The sequence below is a fragment of the Homalodisca vitripennis genome, chromosome 5 (assembly GCF_021130785.1).
Source record: "Homalodisca vitripennis isolate AUS2020 chromosome 5, UT_GWSS_2.1, whole genome shotgun sequence".
NCBI classification, from domain to species: domain Eukaryota; kingdom Metazoa; phylum Arthropoda; class Insecta; order Hemiptera; family Cicadellidae; genus Homalodisca; species Homalodisca vitripennis.
The window spans coordinates 151,925,699-151,947,771 of record NC_060211.1 but is presented as its reverse complement, the minus strand read 5'-3'; the positions used below and the strand labels follow the sequence as shown (position 1 = coordinate 151,947,771).

The 22,073-nt window shown below is 29.8% G+C and overlaps 2 protein-coding genes across 4 annotated transcripts in view; one reads left to right on the top strand and one right to left on the bottom strand.

The window, feature by feature from the left end:
• Positions 1-15,470, bottom strand: part of LOC124363024 (ATP-binding cassette sub-family B member 6) — a 48,432-nt gene extending 32,962 nt beyond the window's left edge. Inside the window, exons 1-3 of one of the 3 annotated variants that reach the window (XM_046818085.1) lie at positions 15,258-15,470; positions 15,036-15,084; positions 5,111-5,407 (exon numbers count right to left, since the gene is read on the bottom strand). In XM_046818085.1, coding sequence (XP_046674041.1) covers positions 5,111-5,407 — 297 coding nt within the window. In that variant the 5' untranslated portion in view covers positions 15,036-15,084; positions 15,258-15,470. Of the gene's footprint in view, positions 1-5,110; positions 5,408-15,035 lie in introns of all 3 variants that reach the window. The other 2 variants (XM_046818086.1, XM_046818084.1) reach the window with 2 other exon arrangements.
• A 328-nt stretch (positions 15,471-15,798) lies between these two features.
• The window catches only part of LOC124363028 (sorting nexin-17), a 33,265-nt gene continuing 26,990 nt past the window's right edge, over positions 15,799-22,073 (top strand). Inside the window, exons 1-2 of the mRNA XM_046818087.1 lie at positions 15,799-16,007; positions 21,505-21,697. Of these exons, the coding sequence (XP_046674043.1) occupies positions 15,948-16,007; positions 21,505-21,697 (253 nt within the window). The 5' untranslated portion in view covers positions 15,799-15,947. The remainder of the gene's footprint in view (positions 16,008-21,504; positions 21,698-22,073) is intronic.

The following is a 22,073-nucleotide window of genomic DNA, read 5'->3' as shown; positions in this document are numbered from 1 at the left end:
TTACAGACAGACAGACAGATGGACGGACACCCAACCAAGGTTGTAAGGACTTGTCATGTCCGTAATAATACAGTATGAAGATGTTTGCCTATACAAACTTATATAACTATAGGGTGAGGTATGCACATTATGCAACACTTGAACAGTAGGTCAAGTATTGGTAAAATTGCAATAAATAGGTACACATAGTTCTCTGATTTGCCGCCAAATTGGGGGAAAACCCCTTAAATTACATTGGCACTTATTTGAATGATCTTTTTATACAGAATTTGAACTAAGATTTTATTTACCCAAAGCAAGGAAAAATTTCAAAAGTCCTCATCTCCTTAATCCCTTCCCAACTCCTCCTAAGGTTTTTAAATTTTAAATATGTTATGAGAACATATACTTTGATATTGATATAACTGATGGGAAGTCATTGTCATTGTCTATGGTTTAATATTTAAATTTATACTGTTTTTTAGATTATAAGGTTTATTTGTTACATTGCTTAGTTATATTATTTTATTGTTAATTCTTCATAGTTTATTTATTGTTATAGGTCTTTTCTACTTTATAGTTTATTTCTTGTTATAGGCCTTTTCTACTTCATAGTTTATACAGTTAATGAAATTGTTATTATTATTTCAATGTTATTGTTGTTTTTACTGTTAATTATTTATAGTTCATATTATTGTTTCCGCTTAAAAATCTATAGATCATCCTAGTGCATAGTTCCAGAATTGTTTTTACTTACCATGGCAAACAGGTTTTTATTTGTTAGCAGTTTGTTATTTATTGTCGCTTTCTGCTCAAAATTTTTTTGATATAATGATTAAGCTAAAAAAAGTGTAATTTTTTAATTGTCTCTATTTTCTATTGGATTAAAAGTTAATGGTGGTGGGAGATAAAAATGGACGACTGCAAAATGTTTCAAAGCTTGTAACATGTTAACTGTCAACTACTTTTCCCGCACGCGCCCTGTGAGGCGCATTGGGATTTGTGAGATTTATGTACTAAAAATGTTGACTTGAATAAAGAGTTTTGAACTTGAACTTTCCCATATTATTTTGTCATTAAATTACAAAGTTATGAATTTGAAACATCAGCTTCATAACATACAAGACAAAGAGGAGACTTTAGTGATAAAATCAAGGGAAGAGGAGTTTTGCTGGTTGACGTTGATAGTTGACAAGTGGGTAAAGTTAGCTGTGGTGGGCGTACGCTTCTAAAACAACTATCATGTTGTACATTTTTAGATATTGTTCATGTTTCCATTTAAATAGTCTATTATATTTTCAGTGGATCTGTAAAAATGTATCTCTTTCCACAAAACATACATATCACAGTTTTATTAGTTTTTAAATTTTCATACAAAAGAAAGTTTAAAAGGCATTGTAAAATATTGGAAACAACTACTGGAAGAATAAGAAATTTACTCTGTGAAATCAAAACAATCCATTAATTGTGTTTAACTCTTAAAATATAGATATAGGTAGTTTTTTTCTTCGGATGCTTTATCTAAATGACAGCAGAAACAACACATCAATGGATCGGTTGGTATTCTATAACCGAATGAATCATTTGTTTTCATCTGATGTATCTCACCACTCTCATACTCCTATTCCCAGAGCAATAGATAACTGTGACTGTGAAGTCTAATATTATCAATGACTTCATCCTAAAGTTTTTACACAAAATAGAATTAAAAAAAAAAAACAAATCAAGCTGAACTTGAATTGTTTTTTGGAACTTAAAATTAGTTTTAAAAATCTAGCCTTTCAAGAATAACAATCATATTAATGAGATAATTTTAATTCATAGAAATAATACTGGATATATTTTGATTTTCAACATTAATAAAACAATTTTTAGTGCTGACTCAAAACTGTAAAGAGATAGACACATGGTATAGATGTGAAAAGCATTTAATTATCAAAGAAATTTAAAATGAGGTATCCTTCTATTTAATTTTCGAAGTTATTCACATTTAACTTCGTAAAAATATTTATTTTTTGGGGTTTGGCCACAAATGTTCATGTGATAAATGTTCTAAATGTGATAAAATGGCCATAAATGTTCTGTTTTAAAGGAAATTTATTATAGATTAAGAATTTTCTGGTTTCAATGTTTAATTTTTTAATTTGTAGAAAATGCTGGGTTTTATGTAAAATCAAAATCAATGTTTTGATGTATTATTATTACATAGCTTAATATTTCCTCAATTTTCAGTAATATTTACAAAAGCATAATAATTAAAGTAAAAACCAATAAAAAATAAATAAGGCTATAAACACCATAAAGACATCAGTAACTACATAAAATTATATTAGTAGTCTTTCAATGGAATGTTTAGTTCCCCATCAATGATAGAACCCACCAATAAAACCTTAATAAAGCGGATATAATCCTAAATTTTCTGTTTGTTTTTTAATATGTAGTATACAAATCTTTAACGTTTAAAGAAATTATCTTTCACTACATACTATTTTTTTTTTTTTTATTTAATGGATGATGAAAGACTCTGTTTAAAGCGGTAATTTCATCAAAGTCTAAGTGCAAAGTTTATCAAACTATGCGTAACAATATGCCTGATACTGTGAATAAATTAGCTGATTTTTAAGAATGCGGGCAGTGACACTTAAAGGTCAGTTTAATGTCAACCAACTCAGGGGAAACACTACACAACCATTATAAAAATTATTTTGGAATATAACACTAATATATGGAAAATGTAGTAAACATTTCCTGCGACTATTTACAGTAAAATGAACTGCAATGTTAAACAGAACATATTGTTCCTAATTTATTGACAAAACTAAAATAAAACAAATGCCTTATTTAGTTGAATTTGAAGATTCTATAAGATTTGTTCATCCTTGTGCTTGATCATCAATTTGACTTACAGTTGATATTACTCAAACATTCTGATGTTTCAGTAATAATTTTGTCTATTATTTTTGAGTTTATTAGACTTTTTCGCTGTTCTAAAATTCAACTACATCCAGGTTTGTCAGTCTACTTAGAACGCTGACATCACAAATTTAAATACTGACAGAACATTGAGATAAAAGCATGGACAAATCAAGTTTTGGCTTCTGTCACTTTATTATGGCAATTAATATTTGGATGTACATACCCATTGTTTTATATATATATATATATATATATATATATATATATATATATATATATATATAATAATAATAATAATAAACAAACCAGAGATAAATATTTATCTTTCTAACAGATCCCAGTCTGTGTTTACTTGTGGTAAAGCAGTGATGTTATGCTGATGGACTATGGGATGGTCAAAGGCATTAATTTTATTATATTATATCAAGGCAGTAATTTAAATATTATATTTAGGTTGAATATTAAAACAGTTTTTTTACGAAAATACACTTATATTCCTGTAAGGAAAGGCTTGGATAGAAATAAGAGAAAAAATTTGTACAATCTTATGGTGGTACAGAAATGGTTTGATCAAAATAATGTTTCTTTAAATATTTTGAAAATTGAATTATTGCCAATCTAGAATAGTAATGTTGAAATAAACATCAACGCACATTTGAAATAATTTTAAAAGCACCAAATGTGCATATGAAAGTATTGAGAAAGTGTATTCTTAAAAATATCACGATTGTGAAATTCATATTTGCTTTCAGACACATAATGGATTTTTACCAAATTAAACAAAAATTAAATTAAATTATTTTTCTTTCACATGATCTTGAAATTGTAGTATGGGAAGGTAGTTGAGCCATTGGATGTTGATAAGAAATAAATTTTTAAGATCACTTTTGGGAAATGCACACTATATACATGATCTCTACCAATGCCAATGAGATCATCTTTAAAGATACCTCCATACTTGTTGTTTGACATATGTGTATACAGAAATATAAATCAATATGTACAAGAATTACAATACATTTTTAAATAAGTCTTAGTAAATATTTTGGTGACTCAAATTTATTTACATCTTTCTCTCTATCCATAGAAAAATTGCCTTAACGTGAATTTTAAGGCGTTAAGAATGACACTGCACTTATCATCACAGTGGATTACTGGCGTTCTGACCCGACTCTTGCACAATACCTCCTTTGGGCCGTCTGCCATATGCCTAATCAGAATCAGACTGAGGGAGTCACTGATATAATAAAACTTTCATCATCAAAACATTGAATCATTTTAATTCAACACATAACTTCTCAACATTTGCATTCTCTATTTTGCTTACGTTAATTTTCTTTAAACATAATAAAAATGAAAATTAATATTACTTATAGTTCATTCACTCACAAGGTCAAATGTTTTTCTTTGCGTGCAACACTATTGATTTCCAAGATCATCATTGATAATTATGTATAAACCGGTTACTATTATTTATAAAATTTATAAACTACTATTTAATAATACAGCTACAAATATAAACTACAGTAATAATGACAAATCAGCTATAACAAATATAAACATTCAAAAATAATATGAACAGTATATTTTATTGATTCAATTAAGCTTTATTATTTATCTTGAACAGTGGGAATATGATTGTAATATTGTTTGGATAAAGCGGAGTGTTTTGTGATTAGAGTGAATATCTAAACATAACTAATAGGTATAAAAAAATATTGGATTTCTTGTTCATTCTCAGTTTATGCAGAATCAAGATGAGTTGTTTGAGACTAAAACAATGAAACTTCAACCTCTACAACAGTCATTTATTTTTGTAAGTTTTATTTTGTAATAGTCAACCAAATTGTTTTCCAGTGTAAGATAAAATGTTTAATAGTAGTTTTACTTAATAAACGTTTGATGGATTAAACATTATTTCTTTTAATTTGCAAGAAACATTTTGCTTCAACTCATAAAAGTTCTTTAAAATTAAATTTTTTTTTGGACGACAAAAATCTGTAAAGCTGTAACATTTGTTAGTAAAAATCCTTAAAACCATGTAACCTTAATCAGTTCATAATCTAATCTGACACTAAAGGTTTGTGCCACAAACTGGGTTTAAATTGATAAAAAATTGGACCTGTAGACTGAACATACTAACATGCCTGCATGCACACCACACATATGTACTTAAAAGATATTGTCTATTGAAATTAGCCAAAAAAACAATTACCATGTAGCCATATATGATGCCAGGATCGAGAACTATGACTTGGAGAAGGAACCTGAGCAAGGCGACAGCACAGATCAGAAACGTAATGAATATCTGAAGGTAGTAGAGAGGCGAGGTGGGCAGCAAGTCACGGGACACAGGTGTACCATACTTGCGGTACATCCACAACTGTATGGTTCCAAATACGAGGATAAATACTCCTGTAAAAACGGAGGATATGGTGGCCATGAAACACTCGGAGATGCCATGATCCAGCCATATTGTGGAGATTGTAATGTTTGGGGGACAGTACAACATCTGAAACAGAAAAAGAAACATCTAGGGGTAACTAGATTACGGATATTTTCCATACAGGTTCGTATTTATTACAAACTGAAACAACAATTTGAAATGTTACAGAGGTTTTTAACATATACAAATAAAAGGTAAATATCTGCATTCCTATAATTATTTTAATCAAAACTCTCAATAATAAACCTTAATTAAGAATTTTATGTAAGCCTTTAAGGCATTTAATATGGTTGAGGAAAATCTTTATTTAAATTCAAAATATTGATGAGTATTAGTTGCTTATTAATTTACAACAGCACAGTCCCTCCCGCAATAATAGTTTTGTTATAATATATTTAGAAACAATTACAGCATTTCTCATAAGATCATGTTAGTTATGACGAACATGTTAGGTGAGATAATATTGTACTAGTGAAATTGCCACATCTCGTTTTTGTACCAAATGATAAGAGTATGTATCAACACTGTTATCATAACGTAATGCTGTTATACAGTAAGAGTTTAAGTTGGTGAGACAGAAGAAAAAGTGGGATCTTAGTAACAATCTGGGCAGTCAGAAGGTGAATAAAAATACTGAGAATTTTACTACAATACTTCATGAACCCATAATACTTGTAAGTGTTTTCATCTTTTGTGTTGCTAATTAAAGTTTCCCTGATCTGGGTTTTATTACATTTTTAGTTTGCACCGTAAGTGCAGTTTTTCTTGTTATCTAGCTGAAATATCTAAGGATTAAAGCACTAAATCACAAATGATTTAATAGTATAATGGTTCCCCAAATTATGGGAGTTGATCAGGAGCAGGGGGAAGATCAGGACAATGATTAGAAGAAAAGGTGGGAAGGACAGCTGAAAGTAATGTGACTGGAGGTAACCAATGTGATTGCTTCATTCAGTCATAAGACAAGTTTTTGTTATACTTGGTCCAACATGGCCAGTAAATACAGTCATCTAGTTTCCAAATCAGATAGTTAAATTTTTATAAAATTTTCAATACAAAATAAATTATTATTTGTTGTTAACATAAAATTTTTTATGTAAGCTTAAATAGGGTAGGTACATGATTAGGCTAAGTTTCAACTCTATATGTGTAAAACTTTTAAAGAAAATGATTTTTTTAATTTTGGATCTATCTTGATTTGGAAAAACACTTTGTGATCTCTCTTGTTTTGCAACAGAACCTTTTACCTTTCTGGTTTAGCAACAGAACTTTGTGATCTTTCTTGTTTAGCAACATAACTTTGTAATTTTTCTGGTTTTGCAGCAGAATCTTGTAATCTTTCTGGTTTTGTATCAGAACTTTGTGATTTTTCTGGAACAAACCTTGTTATATATCAGTGTTTTAATCAAAGCCGGATGTATCTCACTTTCAATCTATTGTGTTTTTCATATGTATAACAAGTTTTTAAAAAAATGTTCGTCAAAATAGCATTATTAATAAACTATTATTATGATAGTTCATTATGATATTATGTTATAATAATAATATTATTATTATTATAAAAATAGTATTACTATGTATTATTAATTTTACTAGGAAATAAAATCTAACTTGACAAGGAAAAATATATTTACTGGGTAAATCATATTAATTATTATTGTAATAGGAACTTATAAAAACTAATTTATGGATTAAAATTACAAAGTAATTTGTACTTACAACTGGTTACACTTAAAAAGTTGTTTATAAAACAAAATAAATTGTTCATTATATTTATTTTGATTTAGTCTTATATTATGACATCTTTGCATTGTGAAAACTGAAGTAAAAAAACTTAAAATTCAGAATGTTTGCATAGGTCTCACTCTCACCACACACGTTGTGCAAGGAAATCAAAACTCTCATATCATACAGTACTATAATTTGGAACTGAACTGTGGAACCAGATCTAAAATTGAAAATTTTAATTAAGAGCAGGCAATATAACCCACAACAACAGTACAAGAATTTCATAATATAATTATACATACATCTATAATATTTACAAGAAATTGTTGAATTTTCCCTTACACTATTATATTGGGACTAAAATATATATTAAAATTTGGAACAATTAGATCAGAATTTAATTTTGGAATGCCATTATGAAAGAGAACATCATTCAATTGAAGAATACTGAGGAATGTAAATAACTGCAATTTACTTGGTGATTTTATTTTCAAGGCTTTAAAGCTATCTGGTATTGATAACCTATTGTTCAAGTGTTTTATATTCAGTAAAAAACTTGAAAAATTTTAACATAACAAACATAAAATTGAATTACAGCGATATCTCTATTGATCATTAAAGAGAACATTAAAGGAATTTAATTTCTTTATTTGCCGCTTCACTGCACAGGATGCAAGTCCCACTTGCACTGAACTTGAAAGTTTTTATCCCATATTAACAGCATTTCTCCCTCCATTCTTCTTACCATGGAGACCCAAAACAAACTCTCCTTTTTGAATGTGTGTGTGTTGTAACAGATAGGGACGTCCTTAAAAGATAACAGTTTGTCATAAGAAAACACACACTGGCCAATATGTAAATTATCAATCAAACCATCAAAAGTATCTCAAAGAAAGAGTAGCATACTCATTGTTTGACAGAGCAAAGATGGGTTAATAGAAGAAATCAAAAATATTGAATTGGGTCTTTTAAAACACGGATACCCTCAGTCTGTCATAAATAAGTGCAAAAGAAACAGAAAAATCCAAGAGTCAGAGAATGATTTTTATACTATTTTTAACTTATTTATGTGCACTATTGGTGTAATTCCGTAGGAAGAATAAATAAATAAATGAAAACAGAGAAAAATGTATATACATGTTGATCCCTTATGTGCTGGGATTATCAGAAAAAATTAGAAGAGAAGGCAGAAAATATAATATTAGGACCGCTTTCAGAACACAAAACACTCTTAGACAAAATCTTGTAAAAACCAAACCAAAAAATGGTACACAGGATTCAAAAATCTGTGTTTACAGTATAACATGTTCTTGTAATAGGGAATACATAGGTGAGACAAAAAGACCACTAAATGTGAGAATTAAAGAACATAAAGAAAATATATAAAAAGGACTAGTGGAAAAATATATAAAGACATCAAATGGGATGATAAAGCCAACATAATACATCGCAAGGAGAATTTTTTTAAAACTTATTGAAGCTTCATACATGAAATTAGCAGGTCAACCGCTGTCAACCTTCGGTTGAGGTTATACCACTTGGGGTACAATATTACAAAAAGAACTAACTAGGAAACTTAAAAAGATTATACCTATTAAACAATCCTCAACCAACAAAATTCATATACACCCATGACACTAGGTCTAGGACCAAAACATAGGACCGGAAGCGGCTTGCTTTTACCCCTTTCCCTCTACTAACCATCGCCTTCCTGCCTCATTGTTTCAGATGACACTATGTGGTACCGATGAAAGAGCTGACATTGACATTATTGTTAGTATCCCACTGTAGTCTGTGCTGGTGGTATGTGTGATTGTGATTCTCGTACTCGTGAACTGTGCTCAGGACTTGCATCCTGTGCAGTGACAACGCCTGGACTGGACTCCAAGCAGCTTTTGGGTATATAAGAACCCTTTTCTTTCTCTCCTTATCTTATTTCTGTTCTTTATTTTTGTACATATTAATTACCTCCCCTACCTGACGAAGAGGATAGATTCCAATCCATGAAACATTGTGTAATACCTTTGTAACATATAACGATATCAAATGTCTGAAATCCTGTTAACATATCAATACTACAATATCACTAACAGTCTATTAGTACTATTGTTATGTTGAGAAAACTCATGGGGTGAACAAACACACTTGAGAAGACTTTTTTAATGTTTTTGGGACTCCCAAGAAGTTGGGAGTCTGAGGCAGGCCGCCGCCTCTTGGCAGCCCTGGACTCATCTTATTACTATCCTGGCCGTCTTAAAGTCGGGCAGTTTCATGTCACAGTGAAGATATTAACAATATATTCTGTAGTTATAGATGTATTAAAGTTTAACATATTGACTGCGGTGGATGCAGCTTACTAATATTCCGGTTATGCTAAAGTCGATACATGTTTTGTATTGCAGTGAAAGTGTTTACACTAGTAAACCATTTGTCACCACCTGAGGCAGACTGATAGGATAGGTGAGATTGCAGTAAGTGAACTTAGCCATACTTACATATGACTTACACTAGCAAACTAGAACTTCTTTCTAGAAACCATGCCACTTTCGATATCCGGCCATGCTGATCAACCTCAAAGCCTGATTCTCCAAAGGAAGAGGTTTCAATACTATGCTAATTCAGCCTTGCGTAATTGTAGTGAGCCATCCTCATGTCTCAAGGCCAATGAGTATCTCAGTTCAATTACAAAATAATTAAAAATGAGCGAGCCTCATACCAAGTTTTGAAATTATAAATTGACCATTTAACAAGAATATTCTTAGCCTTGATAAACCTGTTTTCCTTTACTTATTTAATTTTAAACTAAGTCCTTGTTGCCTGATTTGTAGAAATAGAATACTAAGCATGCAGGAGTTATACATGCCATATTGTTCCCTTGCCTTTGATACAATTTTGTTACATAGATTATCTAGAGTTGTATTTTTGTTAAGACAGCTGAAACACTTTGTACCTAAAGAATACTTAAAAAAACTCTTATTTTGCCTTTTTTAACAGCATACTCTTATACGGCTTACTTTTTTGGGGAAAACGGAGTTGGAATTGATAGAGTTCTTCTAATACAAAAGAACAATTAGGATTTTAACAAACTCAGACAGAAGTGCTAGTTGTAGACCTTTATTTATACAAGAATCCATTCTTACAGTAATAAATCTTTATATATACACCTGTCTTGTTTATGTTAAGAAGAATTCAAATGACTTGTCCATTCACAGTATACCCATGATTATAAAACCCCATCAATTGCTAGTCAACAACCTGGCAATGGTTGTGTATTTTGTCTTTTACAAAAAACTGGAGAAACTGGAGTATTTTTTCTATGTTCAATCAACAATTTTATCTTTTCTATTGAAAGATTTTGGATTACTGGCAAGTGAGATAGTAATAGGCTATCTCTTGTACAGTTTCCCCACTCATGATGAGATTTGAGCCAATGAGGTTGATTGGCCAATAACAAACACCTTTCAACATTTCAGATAGCAGATAAATAAAATAGGAACATTACAGAAATTTGTTCTACTACAAGACATGGAGATTTACAATATTATTCTACTTCTTTTCTATCAATGCCAGAGGAATTTAAAACATTTATTTAAAAAAGCTTAAATTGGACCATTATGTATGAATTCTCATACAGTAACTATTACTACAATAAACACAGGCTAGCCTTTTCAAATATTTTAAAGAAGTTGAAAAATAGGACAAAACTTAGAATACCATTGTTATTTTTAAAAATTTTTAATTCATTCAAAGAATCTAATGCAACAAATATGAGGAGTAGCTTATAAAAACTGACGTAAGAGCCATACATCACAACATTGAGTTACTCAAGGATAAAGTCATACAACATTTCTTAAAGTGGTGAAACATACTACCACTGAAAAAAAAACATTTTTTTTCTCTACGATTTTTGCCTATCCCATACAAATCTGTTACAAATGTTTCAATCAAATTAAAATCTTAATACCACAGACAATCCAAACCCCAATGTCTCACTGAGGTTGTAACTAGGACCAGCCTACAGAATTCGCTAGTGTTTCGCTAGGTCCTGTCAATGAAATTACTAGATCTAGCAGTAGGATCGTGCTGTGAACAATTTGCTTTTGTAAGACTTCTGTGACTGATTTTGTCTTTGATTAATATGATATAAAAAAAGGGTTCTCAACTTAAGAGTGCATGTTCATCCAAGACAGAGCATGGTATATAAAAAGGTAATTCTACAATTTACTCAGTTTTTAATTGTATGTTTTTTCTCTAAATTATTCCTTTTTTTTTATTCTAACAAGGGGTGAATATTATGGAACTGTGGTGTACATCATTACATTTTTAAGTGAAACCAATTATTTTAATTGGATATCGCATAATGGAAGATCAGTATTGAAGATATTGTTTCAAGGCATCAAAAAAAGAAATGGAATATATGTTTGAAAATAACATTTTTGTTCTGTTCGTCTTTAAATGTTTTACAGAAAATACTTTTTTACATCCCCCAAGCAGACACAGGGAATTGTGTTAGCCTAATAAGCTTCAATGCTGCTAAGCCAATTTCCATGGTTGGACATGCACCATCCAAGACTCAATCTTGTCTTTGTAGAAATGAAGTTTCATGCAGAATTGAAAGTGTACAGATGAAATCTTTCTCAAAATATCTTGCTACATTATACATTCAGGTTTGTGCATTAAGTTGGATTTTAAAGCAATATTCAAATAATAAAAGTTTCGGTTAATAGGAAGGGTATTAAAATGCAAGAATACACTAAAATCAGATCTTGTCAATAACTTTTAACAATGACTTTCCACTCTATTATTTTTTATTTTTAATCAACGAATAAAAATGTCACATGTTAAAATCTCTAATGATTATACTCAGTTTGTTTATAAATTTATTTATTCTGCTATATCTCATTGCCATAATGGTTACCCATAAGACTTATGTAAAAAATAACGGCTAACACTCAGCCAAATCCCATGGAATGACATGCACCATCATTGAAATCAGTGTTGCCTATATAGAAATGAAGCTTCATACAATATTCCAAATCATTAGGTCAGTTTGATTTCAAGATATTGTGTGGACACGCAGAAGGACAGACAGACAAAAATGAAATTTTTTCAGTTCCTCAAGTGATAGGCTTTGCTGACGCTCGACAAATTATAGTGAAAAATAATATTATGCTGTTTACAGTTTCATATTTGTGAAAGTCTACAACTATCAATACCATTATTTAATAGAAATGGAATGTTTTCACCAAGAAATAGTAAATTAAAGAAAGATGTGGAATGTAATCACAAAAACTATGACACAAACATGTCAAGGATTGATTGAGTTATTACCTTTTTTAGAAATAATCTTATCACTGTATTGAAATATCCTCAGATTTAAATATCTCTAAAATGTTAGGTAGCAATTATGTAATGCAGTAAATCCTGCAATATGACAGTATGCTGTAATATGATCAGTAAATTATGATGTATTTTGGTTTAAACAACATTGCTTGAATTCTCTTGTGAAATAAAACATTCATATTGTTTACTTTTCAATTAAAAATAATAATAATACAATCATATAAAATAACCCATCATATCACACGATAGTGCCATTGTATTAGATTGCTGTCAAAATTTGAAAGTTGTTTGATTACATTTCAATACAGTAATAAGAATATTTATAAAAATTGTAATAATTCTCTCAATCTTTGGCTGATTTATTATAATTATGGCATGTTTTATTCATTAAATATGTATTGGTAAAAACGCAATTCTCAACTGCCATCAATCTGAAACTGTAAATGAAATATTACTGCTTTCACAGAACGATCGCAATATTATGTGTACTTGTACTTGTACTGTATTTATGTGATTTAAAAGAGTAAAGTCAATTATCTTACAACCATTTCAAACATTGTCCAGACAATAACTGCATGTTCATAACGATTGTTCTTGCCGGCGTCATTAGTCTATTCACTACATAAATGAAATAAAAACAGCTGGCAATGATTAATTATGAGTATTTATAAGTTAAATGTTGTATCCGTTAATCATGAGTAATGGTAATCCAATAACAATTAATAAGGCCTACCTTATTAATTAGTAGTTTAAATTAGTACTCTGTTAGTAATTTATTTTTACTTTTTATATAAACTTGAGTTTTTATCAAAATTGTCCTTATATATTTTGTTTTAGCTAATCTATGTAAAAGGCCACGAAATTCTACAGAAATTCCATGCATAAAAAGTTTTGTCTGAATAAAAAAAAAACATGAAAAAATTTATAAAACATTACTACAAAAAGCAATTCTATCAAATTTCAAGTGCTTGGAAAACAGGATGAAATCAATAAAGTTTATTAACCCTACAACTGGTGGTCATTTCTTCCTGTAGTGTCAGGCTGTTTTAGAGCTTCACGTAAGGTTTCTTTTTTTAATGTATGGTAAATATAAATTAATATATATTTTTTGTTTGTTTCTGAATTAAACAAAGAATAATATTTGCATTTAAATTTGCCCATACAAATATTTTATTTAAACCCTTTTTTTAATGAAATGTACATTTTGCAAAAAGAATTTTTTTAATTTGGGGGAAAACATGCCAATCAAATCATGTTATTGTGAGAAAAATGTAAATGTGAAATAGCCATTTTGTGGCAACTTCATCTAGTTTCAGAAAACATTTAAACTTTATACACATATATGAAACCGTTGTAAAGCTATAAAACAAAAAGTGGTTATGTGTATTAATTATGAAAATCGAGTCTATATGTAAGAGTTTGGTAATACAAGTTTTGCTAATACAATTCTACATGAATATATGCCATATGCTTATTTTCTTACTCAATATAAGATGAACTATACAGAAACAATAAAATAAGTTCCATTAGTCATTTTTTGAAAAGTATAAAAATGTTACTCTTTTTCAGCATTTATAAATTGTACAAAAAATGTACATATGGCAAAGCATATTTTAGAAAGTTTGAACTATATCAAAATTTATGGTTTATAACTAATGTTTTATAGTTTTAGAAAACTCTAAACTATATCTAAATATGAAATATTACCAAATTTACAAATGAAAAATGCAATAATGCGCACCTGTTATAAAAAATTCAAATCCACACCATACACTGTGCTACTAAATTAGCTAATCTTTAATAACATCAGACTGAATATTGCTGAATTAAGTTAGAATGAATAATAACATAATCATGGATATTATAATAGTAAAAACAATAAAAAAACTACTATGTGAAATAAATTTTAGTCAAACAAATTCCAATATCCTGCTCAGAGCCGATAATTTATCATATTTCAGTAAAAAGATATTTCTTTATTCTAAAATATATTTATTTGGATTATTACAATATCCAACAACACACTACATACTATTTAATACAACACTAAACACGAATAAAATTGCTAACGTAAAAGTAAACAACGCCGGCAAAACGGCATTCACAAGAAACAGCTGACTTTTTCATTTACGTTTGGAATAGGCTAATCAACTTGTTACGTCACAACCATAATACTAAAAAGAATAAAACTTTAGTTTTCGTTAGCATTTTTCTTCCTGAATCCAATGGTGCATGAATCAAATTGATATGTTACTGTAGTATTTTATAAGAAGTGATTACGTGAGGGAATGTTTTACTGACAATATTATGTTGGTTAACACTACAGAAACGCAAAGACGACATTTAAAAAAATAAACACCATAACTTAAGGGTTAAAGTTAAAAAATAACAATAATCAATTAAATATATCTAGCCTAATAGCCTACTATCAAATAATGACAACATACAATTTTGGTATTATTGCACTAACAAGTGTAAATTGTACACTGCTTTATGGTTTGTTTTTACACCAAATTACAATTACGAATGATAATTTATTGGTACCGTACATATATTCAGCACATTATTAACTAATTAAATAAACTAAGTTAGTGTTAAACAGTAATAATTGATAAAACCATACCTTGGCTGTTACAGAGGATACTCTTTTCTCAGAACACTTGGCCTCGGTCCTACAGAGGTGAATGACAATTAAATTATAAATAATATAGTTTTACCACATTTCTAGAATTTTAACTAGACCTATCAGTTACATTTTCATGTATTAGCAAGTTGTTTTTGTTATTATTTTTTCAAATCAAATTTACTTTCACTGGTAATAATGTTTAATAGCCTTGACATTGACCTTTTATAATTCGGGTTGTTTCTTCTATTTAATCATCACGATTAAAAATATATCTTACTGTTAACAGCATGACTGCGCAAAACGCCGAATGGATAGAAACGAAACACAATAACAAGGTTACACACCACTACAGGAAGAGGCAGTATTATTTACTTCACTTGTTCACAGCAGACTCTCAGACGATAACTCAAACACTCACACGATTCAATTCCTGTATTCCTATTCCAATCCCAGTCCCCATGCTGATGTTGATTTTTTAATAGTATCAGCTGGTTATTGACGAACAAAACCACTAACAGCTGATGCTGAGATTGATCAGTGTTGCCAAACCAAATTAAATAAGTCTTTTGTTGCTTTAAGTGAAAATAGCTCTAATTAACTCAAGCAGGGATGGATTTGTTTTCAGGTTTAAAATGGAGATGATAAAATATCAATGAAAATACATCTATGACAAAGCGACGACATAGTCCCACATCACTAATTAATTAAGTTCGTGTTACTGTACCGTACTGTATCGTGACTGTAATGTAGATGTTGGTGTACCTGCAACTTGTCACTTTGGATGGAAGCAATGAACTTTGTAAACATGCACATTTCTTTGTAGTTTAGTGTAGTCTGTTGGCAATAGTTTAACATATCTCTTGTGTTTGACTCGTTCCTAGAATTAAATTTTTAATAGTTTAAAACAAAATGCATTTTTCTATTCCGGATACGCAAGAATTCAATGATGAGAATGGTTCATCATACATGGTGAGTGTCAAATAGTAACCAATCTACTTCGTGTAGCAAAAGTTGTATGAAAAATTGAATTAGCCGAGGTCTTAGTTACCCAATGAAAAATTGTTCACTGATTAACGCAATATTTACTTTCTAGTATAAATACAATAACACTCTATTATTATTCCCATAATATACTTTCTGGGTATAGCCTAGAAAGGCTAAACTGGGATGACAAGTAATCTTGTCCTTAAAAGCAGCACCTTACACTCAGATTGCTACTGATTTGCAAATAATATCTATAGAAAATAAAAACAATAATTTTAAATTAAACAAATTCCAATGAAGAGTAAATTGGTTTTGGCTGCAGTATAATAAGTGGCCACCAACACATTGGAATCATGATTATCAATATACATAACCATCTAAAAATATTTGGGGGGGGGGAGTAAACGGCTACGGCGATAATCGGGACTATTTTTTTTTGTGAAATTACGTTAACCTGTGTTAGTATGCAAAAAATTACAGCGATCGGAGCGGTAGTCGCTGATCTTAAGATTTACCAAAGTTTTTGCCACTGCCAAAAACTCCAGCACGTATTGCAAGTAATAATGAAATAGCCTACTCCAAGGCCTTTTTTATCAATTTTGTAATACAATTGATACAAATATCAATTGATACAAGTAAACAATTCATAACTTTTTTATTTAAATAAATAAAATCATGACTTTGGGCTTGTAGGCAAAATGCTGGTTGTGTTTACTCCTGTTTTGCGTGTATGAAATCATGATAGTGGGGTATGAGGCATGTCTGTACATGAGGAACAATACAAACAACAGTTTATTACAAGTGATTTATACAATCACTATGGCACGAGGCAGAAGAATAACATAGCTGTCACTGGTCATGGTACAAGGTCTTACCACGTCTGCATCTCAGTTTTTCATAGGCTTCTCCAGGAATCTAATTGTTGTCTGATTTTAAAAGCATTTTTTATGAACAAATGGTTGTATTCTTCTAATTGTTGATGCTATAATGTAAATAGTATAATCTGGTACATTGTCTAATATTTCAGTACAAATTTTTTAAATTACTTTATAAAAACAATCAGCTGCAGTATAATAAGCGGCCACTACAATTGAATCACCTATTGATTACAAATATCCAAACTATTGAATTCAAATATTTTTGACCTGTAGATATTCATGATTAATAATAGCCAGCTGTTTTTAATATACAGAATTAAAATATGCTCCCATATCTTCCATATTTTCCTATGTCATCACATTCGACGATCGGCAATGTGATCTGAGGTCAGGAAAGTACCGATCAAAAATGTCTGTGGCTATCAGTGCAGGCTTCACACCCTGCAATTCTGGCAAAAAAAGAAAATGGCTTCTTTTGGAAGGGCTTTTAGCTGCTTGGTTGTGGCCCTCTCAATGTCAAGAATGGTGTCAAAACGTTTTCTTTTAATCACAGTTTTGATTTTTGGGAAGAGCCAGAAATTGCCTGGTGCTAAATTCGGGTTAGTTTATCGGATATGGACAGACAGGAACACTTTTAGGCTAAAAGCTTGCAAATTAGAAGCAAGGTGTGACATGGCGCATTGTCATGATAATGGAGAAAGCCAAGCACCTATTTTTCTGGTCTCTTTCTTCGTATGTTGTTTCGCAAACGCTGCAGTATGCCCTTATAAAACTCAAGAGTTCACAGTTGTTCTCCTTGGAACGAACTCTGATCATCATTAACTAAATTAACTTAAGCTGTCATGACGTTATCAATTAAAGGACTAGATCGTACACTTTAACATTGATCATCGGCATGTGACACTTAACTATATCGTCTTTTAAAGTAGAAGGTAAATCAACATATGCGTTAAAAACTTATGGCCCCAGAATAGATCCCTGAGGTACACCATGATTTACTAACCTAACACTAGAGTAGTCATTTTTATAATACACAAGTTGAGACCTATCTGTAAGATATGACAATGAGGGCTATTGAATTTTAAACATAATGCCTTAAAGTAGGTGAGGGTGTAACACAGTGCCAAAGGTCTCTACTTGATAATTTTGTCTTTTTGAAATTTTAATTACAATGATAATACTGAATTCATCTTGGGTTAATTTAATTACAAATTTATTTTTGTTCCTTCTACGTTATAACATACTGTTAGACCTTTAATAAAAAGATTCACAATCTAAGTTGTATAAGACATTAAAACTTTTTATTTGTTTTTCTTATTAATTGATACTAACAAGAAACTTGTTTAGACCAGACAAAATGTATCACAATTTAATTTTACAGTATTACAATTTAATGTTTAATTTGTGAATTTCTTTAGAGAACTTTTGCTTAGAAGAATTATTTAGACTAAATTAGAAATAAGTAAAGAATTAGCAATATTATACAATATTATATTAAAGGCTTTAAATCATCACTTAGCTGCCATTCCATATTTTAATAATTTAGAAATATATTCATGATTAAGTACTAAATTGTAACTGGTTTAGTTTAATTTCAAGAAAGATAAATTGAATAAAATGTGAATTGTCAATTACATATTTTTTAAACAGAGGATAACATTAACTAATAATTAATTGTTTTGTTCTTAAACACATAATTTAAAGGTGATTAATACCTAAATTTGTATCCACTCCTGAATTATATTACATTGTACTGCTTGGACGGTTGTGGCAGTGCCCTTTCGCATGCGACTCACGATTTAAAAATATTATATTATATTTAAAAAAACTTTCCACTAGATTTTCCATCATAGCATCCTCTTGAAGATTCATTGACCACGTCTTCGCCACCAGAACCATGTATAGTACTCGTAAATGGTGGTTTATATAATTATCAATTTGATTGGTCGATATGAATGTCTGAGATGACTTTAGAAGGTTGGATAATTACAATAATTCTGTTATGCTTTGTAAGGATTATGTAAATGTACCAGAATAAAGAGTCTTAAACTTGATAATTTCAGGGTTGATATATTTAAGTAATGTGGGAAGTGCATGATCGAAGATTAGGCTGCTAAGAAGGGTAAGATGAGATAGCACGTGTTTTCTGTAGTCTGCAAGAATGGAAAGTTTTTATCAAGAAAAGATGTTGACATGAATTTATTAAGGGGTTGTCTTACATAATGAATTCATTGTTAATATTGTTTAAATCAGTGAAATTTGATTATTTAAAATCACTTTGCAGTCATTTAATGCAATAATTTACTTGTATTTGTTATACTATACGTTGTAATCATTTAGATATTGCAATGGACAAATTTTTAAATGATGTAATACTACACTTTGATCCCGTATTGTTGGTATTTGTTGACACAGTTTCTGCTTCACAACATTATATCTGTTATTGCTGTTTATCAGCTTTACTTCACTGATTAGTAATTATTTTACTCCATTTATTCTAACATAACAGATAGCAATGGTAAGATTGTGAGTACAATTTTCCTCTATATGAATGAAATGTTTAATGCTAGACATTTATATATCTAAACACAAGTGGACCTCTTGGTTCAAAGATAGTACTGATTTTGGTTTATAAAAAAAGTTATTATTCTTATGAATTTATAGTTTTCCAAGTTTACAAAAAATGTTCAAATACAAAAGTTGTTTGGTTCACAAAGATAAACAATATGATGTGCAATGTGCCTTTTAAAATTTTTGAAATATGATCATTTGAATTTTTCAAAATTTAGGTTTAAACTACAAGAAGAATTATTTGAGAAATAATCACATTGCGTACTAAAATGATTCAAGAGTTATTGTGAAAATAAATACGGAAACATTATTTTATCTTCATAACTACATTCATTATGGTGTGATATGTAGCCTTACTTTAATTGTGTTTCAACCACTAGTGTAAAATTTAAAAAAAGTTAATCAATACTCGTTTCTGTATTTAGTTTAAAACCTTTAAAATTATTAATCATTACATATGTTTACATTTTTAAAGTGGGAGAGTGTGTAATATTTGCACACCTTGAGGAAAAATATAAACAGGTTCTAGGATTAATGAATTATTACTTTAATATGAAATTTCCAAAATTGTTATTTATATAGTTGTGTAATAGCAAAAGTGGTTGTGTAATGAACTGAGAAACAATTTCTGACCTCATAATACAATTAAACAAACAATATTTGAAAAAGTGCCAGTCAAGAAATGTGTAACAAAAATAAACAAATAAAATTTATAATAATTAGATAAAAAATAAAGCAAGATTTGTCTTAAAAAAACAATGGAAAGTCAAGAACTATACCTGGAGAATATAAAAATAGGAAACATGACACAATTACAAGAAATAAACTCAAATATAAGGGAAAATAATATAATTTAATATTATAATCCTTAATCAGTCTTGGGAATCATAATATGTATTTATAAATGTTTGTTAGCATAACAGTTAAAAGGAAAGGAACATTTTGTATTTGTGCTTTCTAACAGTTTTTAATTTGTTTAGTTTATGTAGAGACGCCCAGAACATGCACATTGTTTCGTTCAATTGAGAAATGTTCTACTTTAGTGGTAATTTTAATCAATTGTTTAACGAGGGATAAGATTGATATTAATTCTTTTTTGACAAATTTGAAGTTCTTAGTTTATATACTTTGATTCGGTTTTATTTAAGTTTTGCAATTGCCGAGCATGTTTTTTTGTTTTGACATAAAAAAATATTAAGTTGCTAAAGTTTCTATCTATTTATTTACTAAGATAGACTTATTTTACAATGTAATTAGTATTTAGGCAAAATGTATAAGTGTGTGTTCTATACATATGTTTTGTACCCAAAAGTGTATAAAATTTGTGGGGTTGCCAGTCTAGTTTCACTGTCTTGTCGACCAAAACTGAAATGTGTTTTTTCAGCCTGGTGCACTCTGTTGCACCCATTGATGTAATTATGATGTCATTGTAAAATAAAGCACAATTTTGATTTGATTTAATCAAATTCATTCTAGATCTTTAGAGCTATTACCTAATTCTAGCTTAATTCCTTTTCTTCTGTTCCTTTATCAAAACTGTAAAGTCTAAAGAAAAAAGGAAATATAATACGAAAATCTCTTTACAATGATAATTAGTTACATGGAGAAATTCCAACAGCAACAAAAACTCATAACAACACCCCAGGGCATGTTAAACCCTCTTTTCACTGCAGCAGAGTGACGTGAACTGATGAAAACCACTTTAACAGATCACACATGAGTCAACTTGGAACTACTGAGAAACGCAAGCATTGCAGCTAATCCCTTCCAGTCGTCTCTTTATTTACCAAAGTGGGGGTCTGAAAACACCCTACAACAGTACTTAAGGGTTAAAGGAATAGTAGTTGATTATTACATTGGTGATGATCATTTTATGCATATTAATAATTATAAATTAATGAGTCTTATGGACATTACTTTTAGTTTACTTTTAAGAACTATGCAAGTGTATAGTTGCTAAGACATAATATTCAATGCATGAAATAATCGCTGTAGGTATAGAAATTTTAATTGAAATTTACTGCATTTTCCAGGGGTACAATATACACATCAATGGCATTTATCACTGCACAGTCCGGTATAAACAATTACATAACCTCAACGAGCAGCTGAAAAAGATCCACGGCTGTAACAATGTGCCTGCGTTCCCTCCCAAGAAGTTTCTTCCCCTCTCCTCCGGTCAGTTGGAGGAAAGGCGGTCACTCTTAGAAAAATACATCCAAACAGGTTTGTTCTCAGAATAATATTGGTATATTGGTGATAATGGTTTATGGTGAATTTTAATTTAGTCTTAACTATTATTTCTGAATGAATTAGAATGTTATTTGTATTATTCAGAACCTATTTTTGTTTGTTATAAATAAGGATTTTTATATAAATATTGTTCTTAATAACATTTGTTTATTGCAAAAACAATACATTAACACATTCACTCTAGTGAACATCACAGAAACCTTTCTTTTTCCAGAGATAAGTGAAAAGTACTAGGTCTATCGAAAAGGAGGTCCAAATAAAAATAATCCTTCCGGCACAGTAGAAAGAAAAGTAGATTCATCTCGGAATATTACATTAGAGATACAATACTATTTTAGAAGGTTAATTA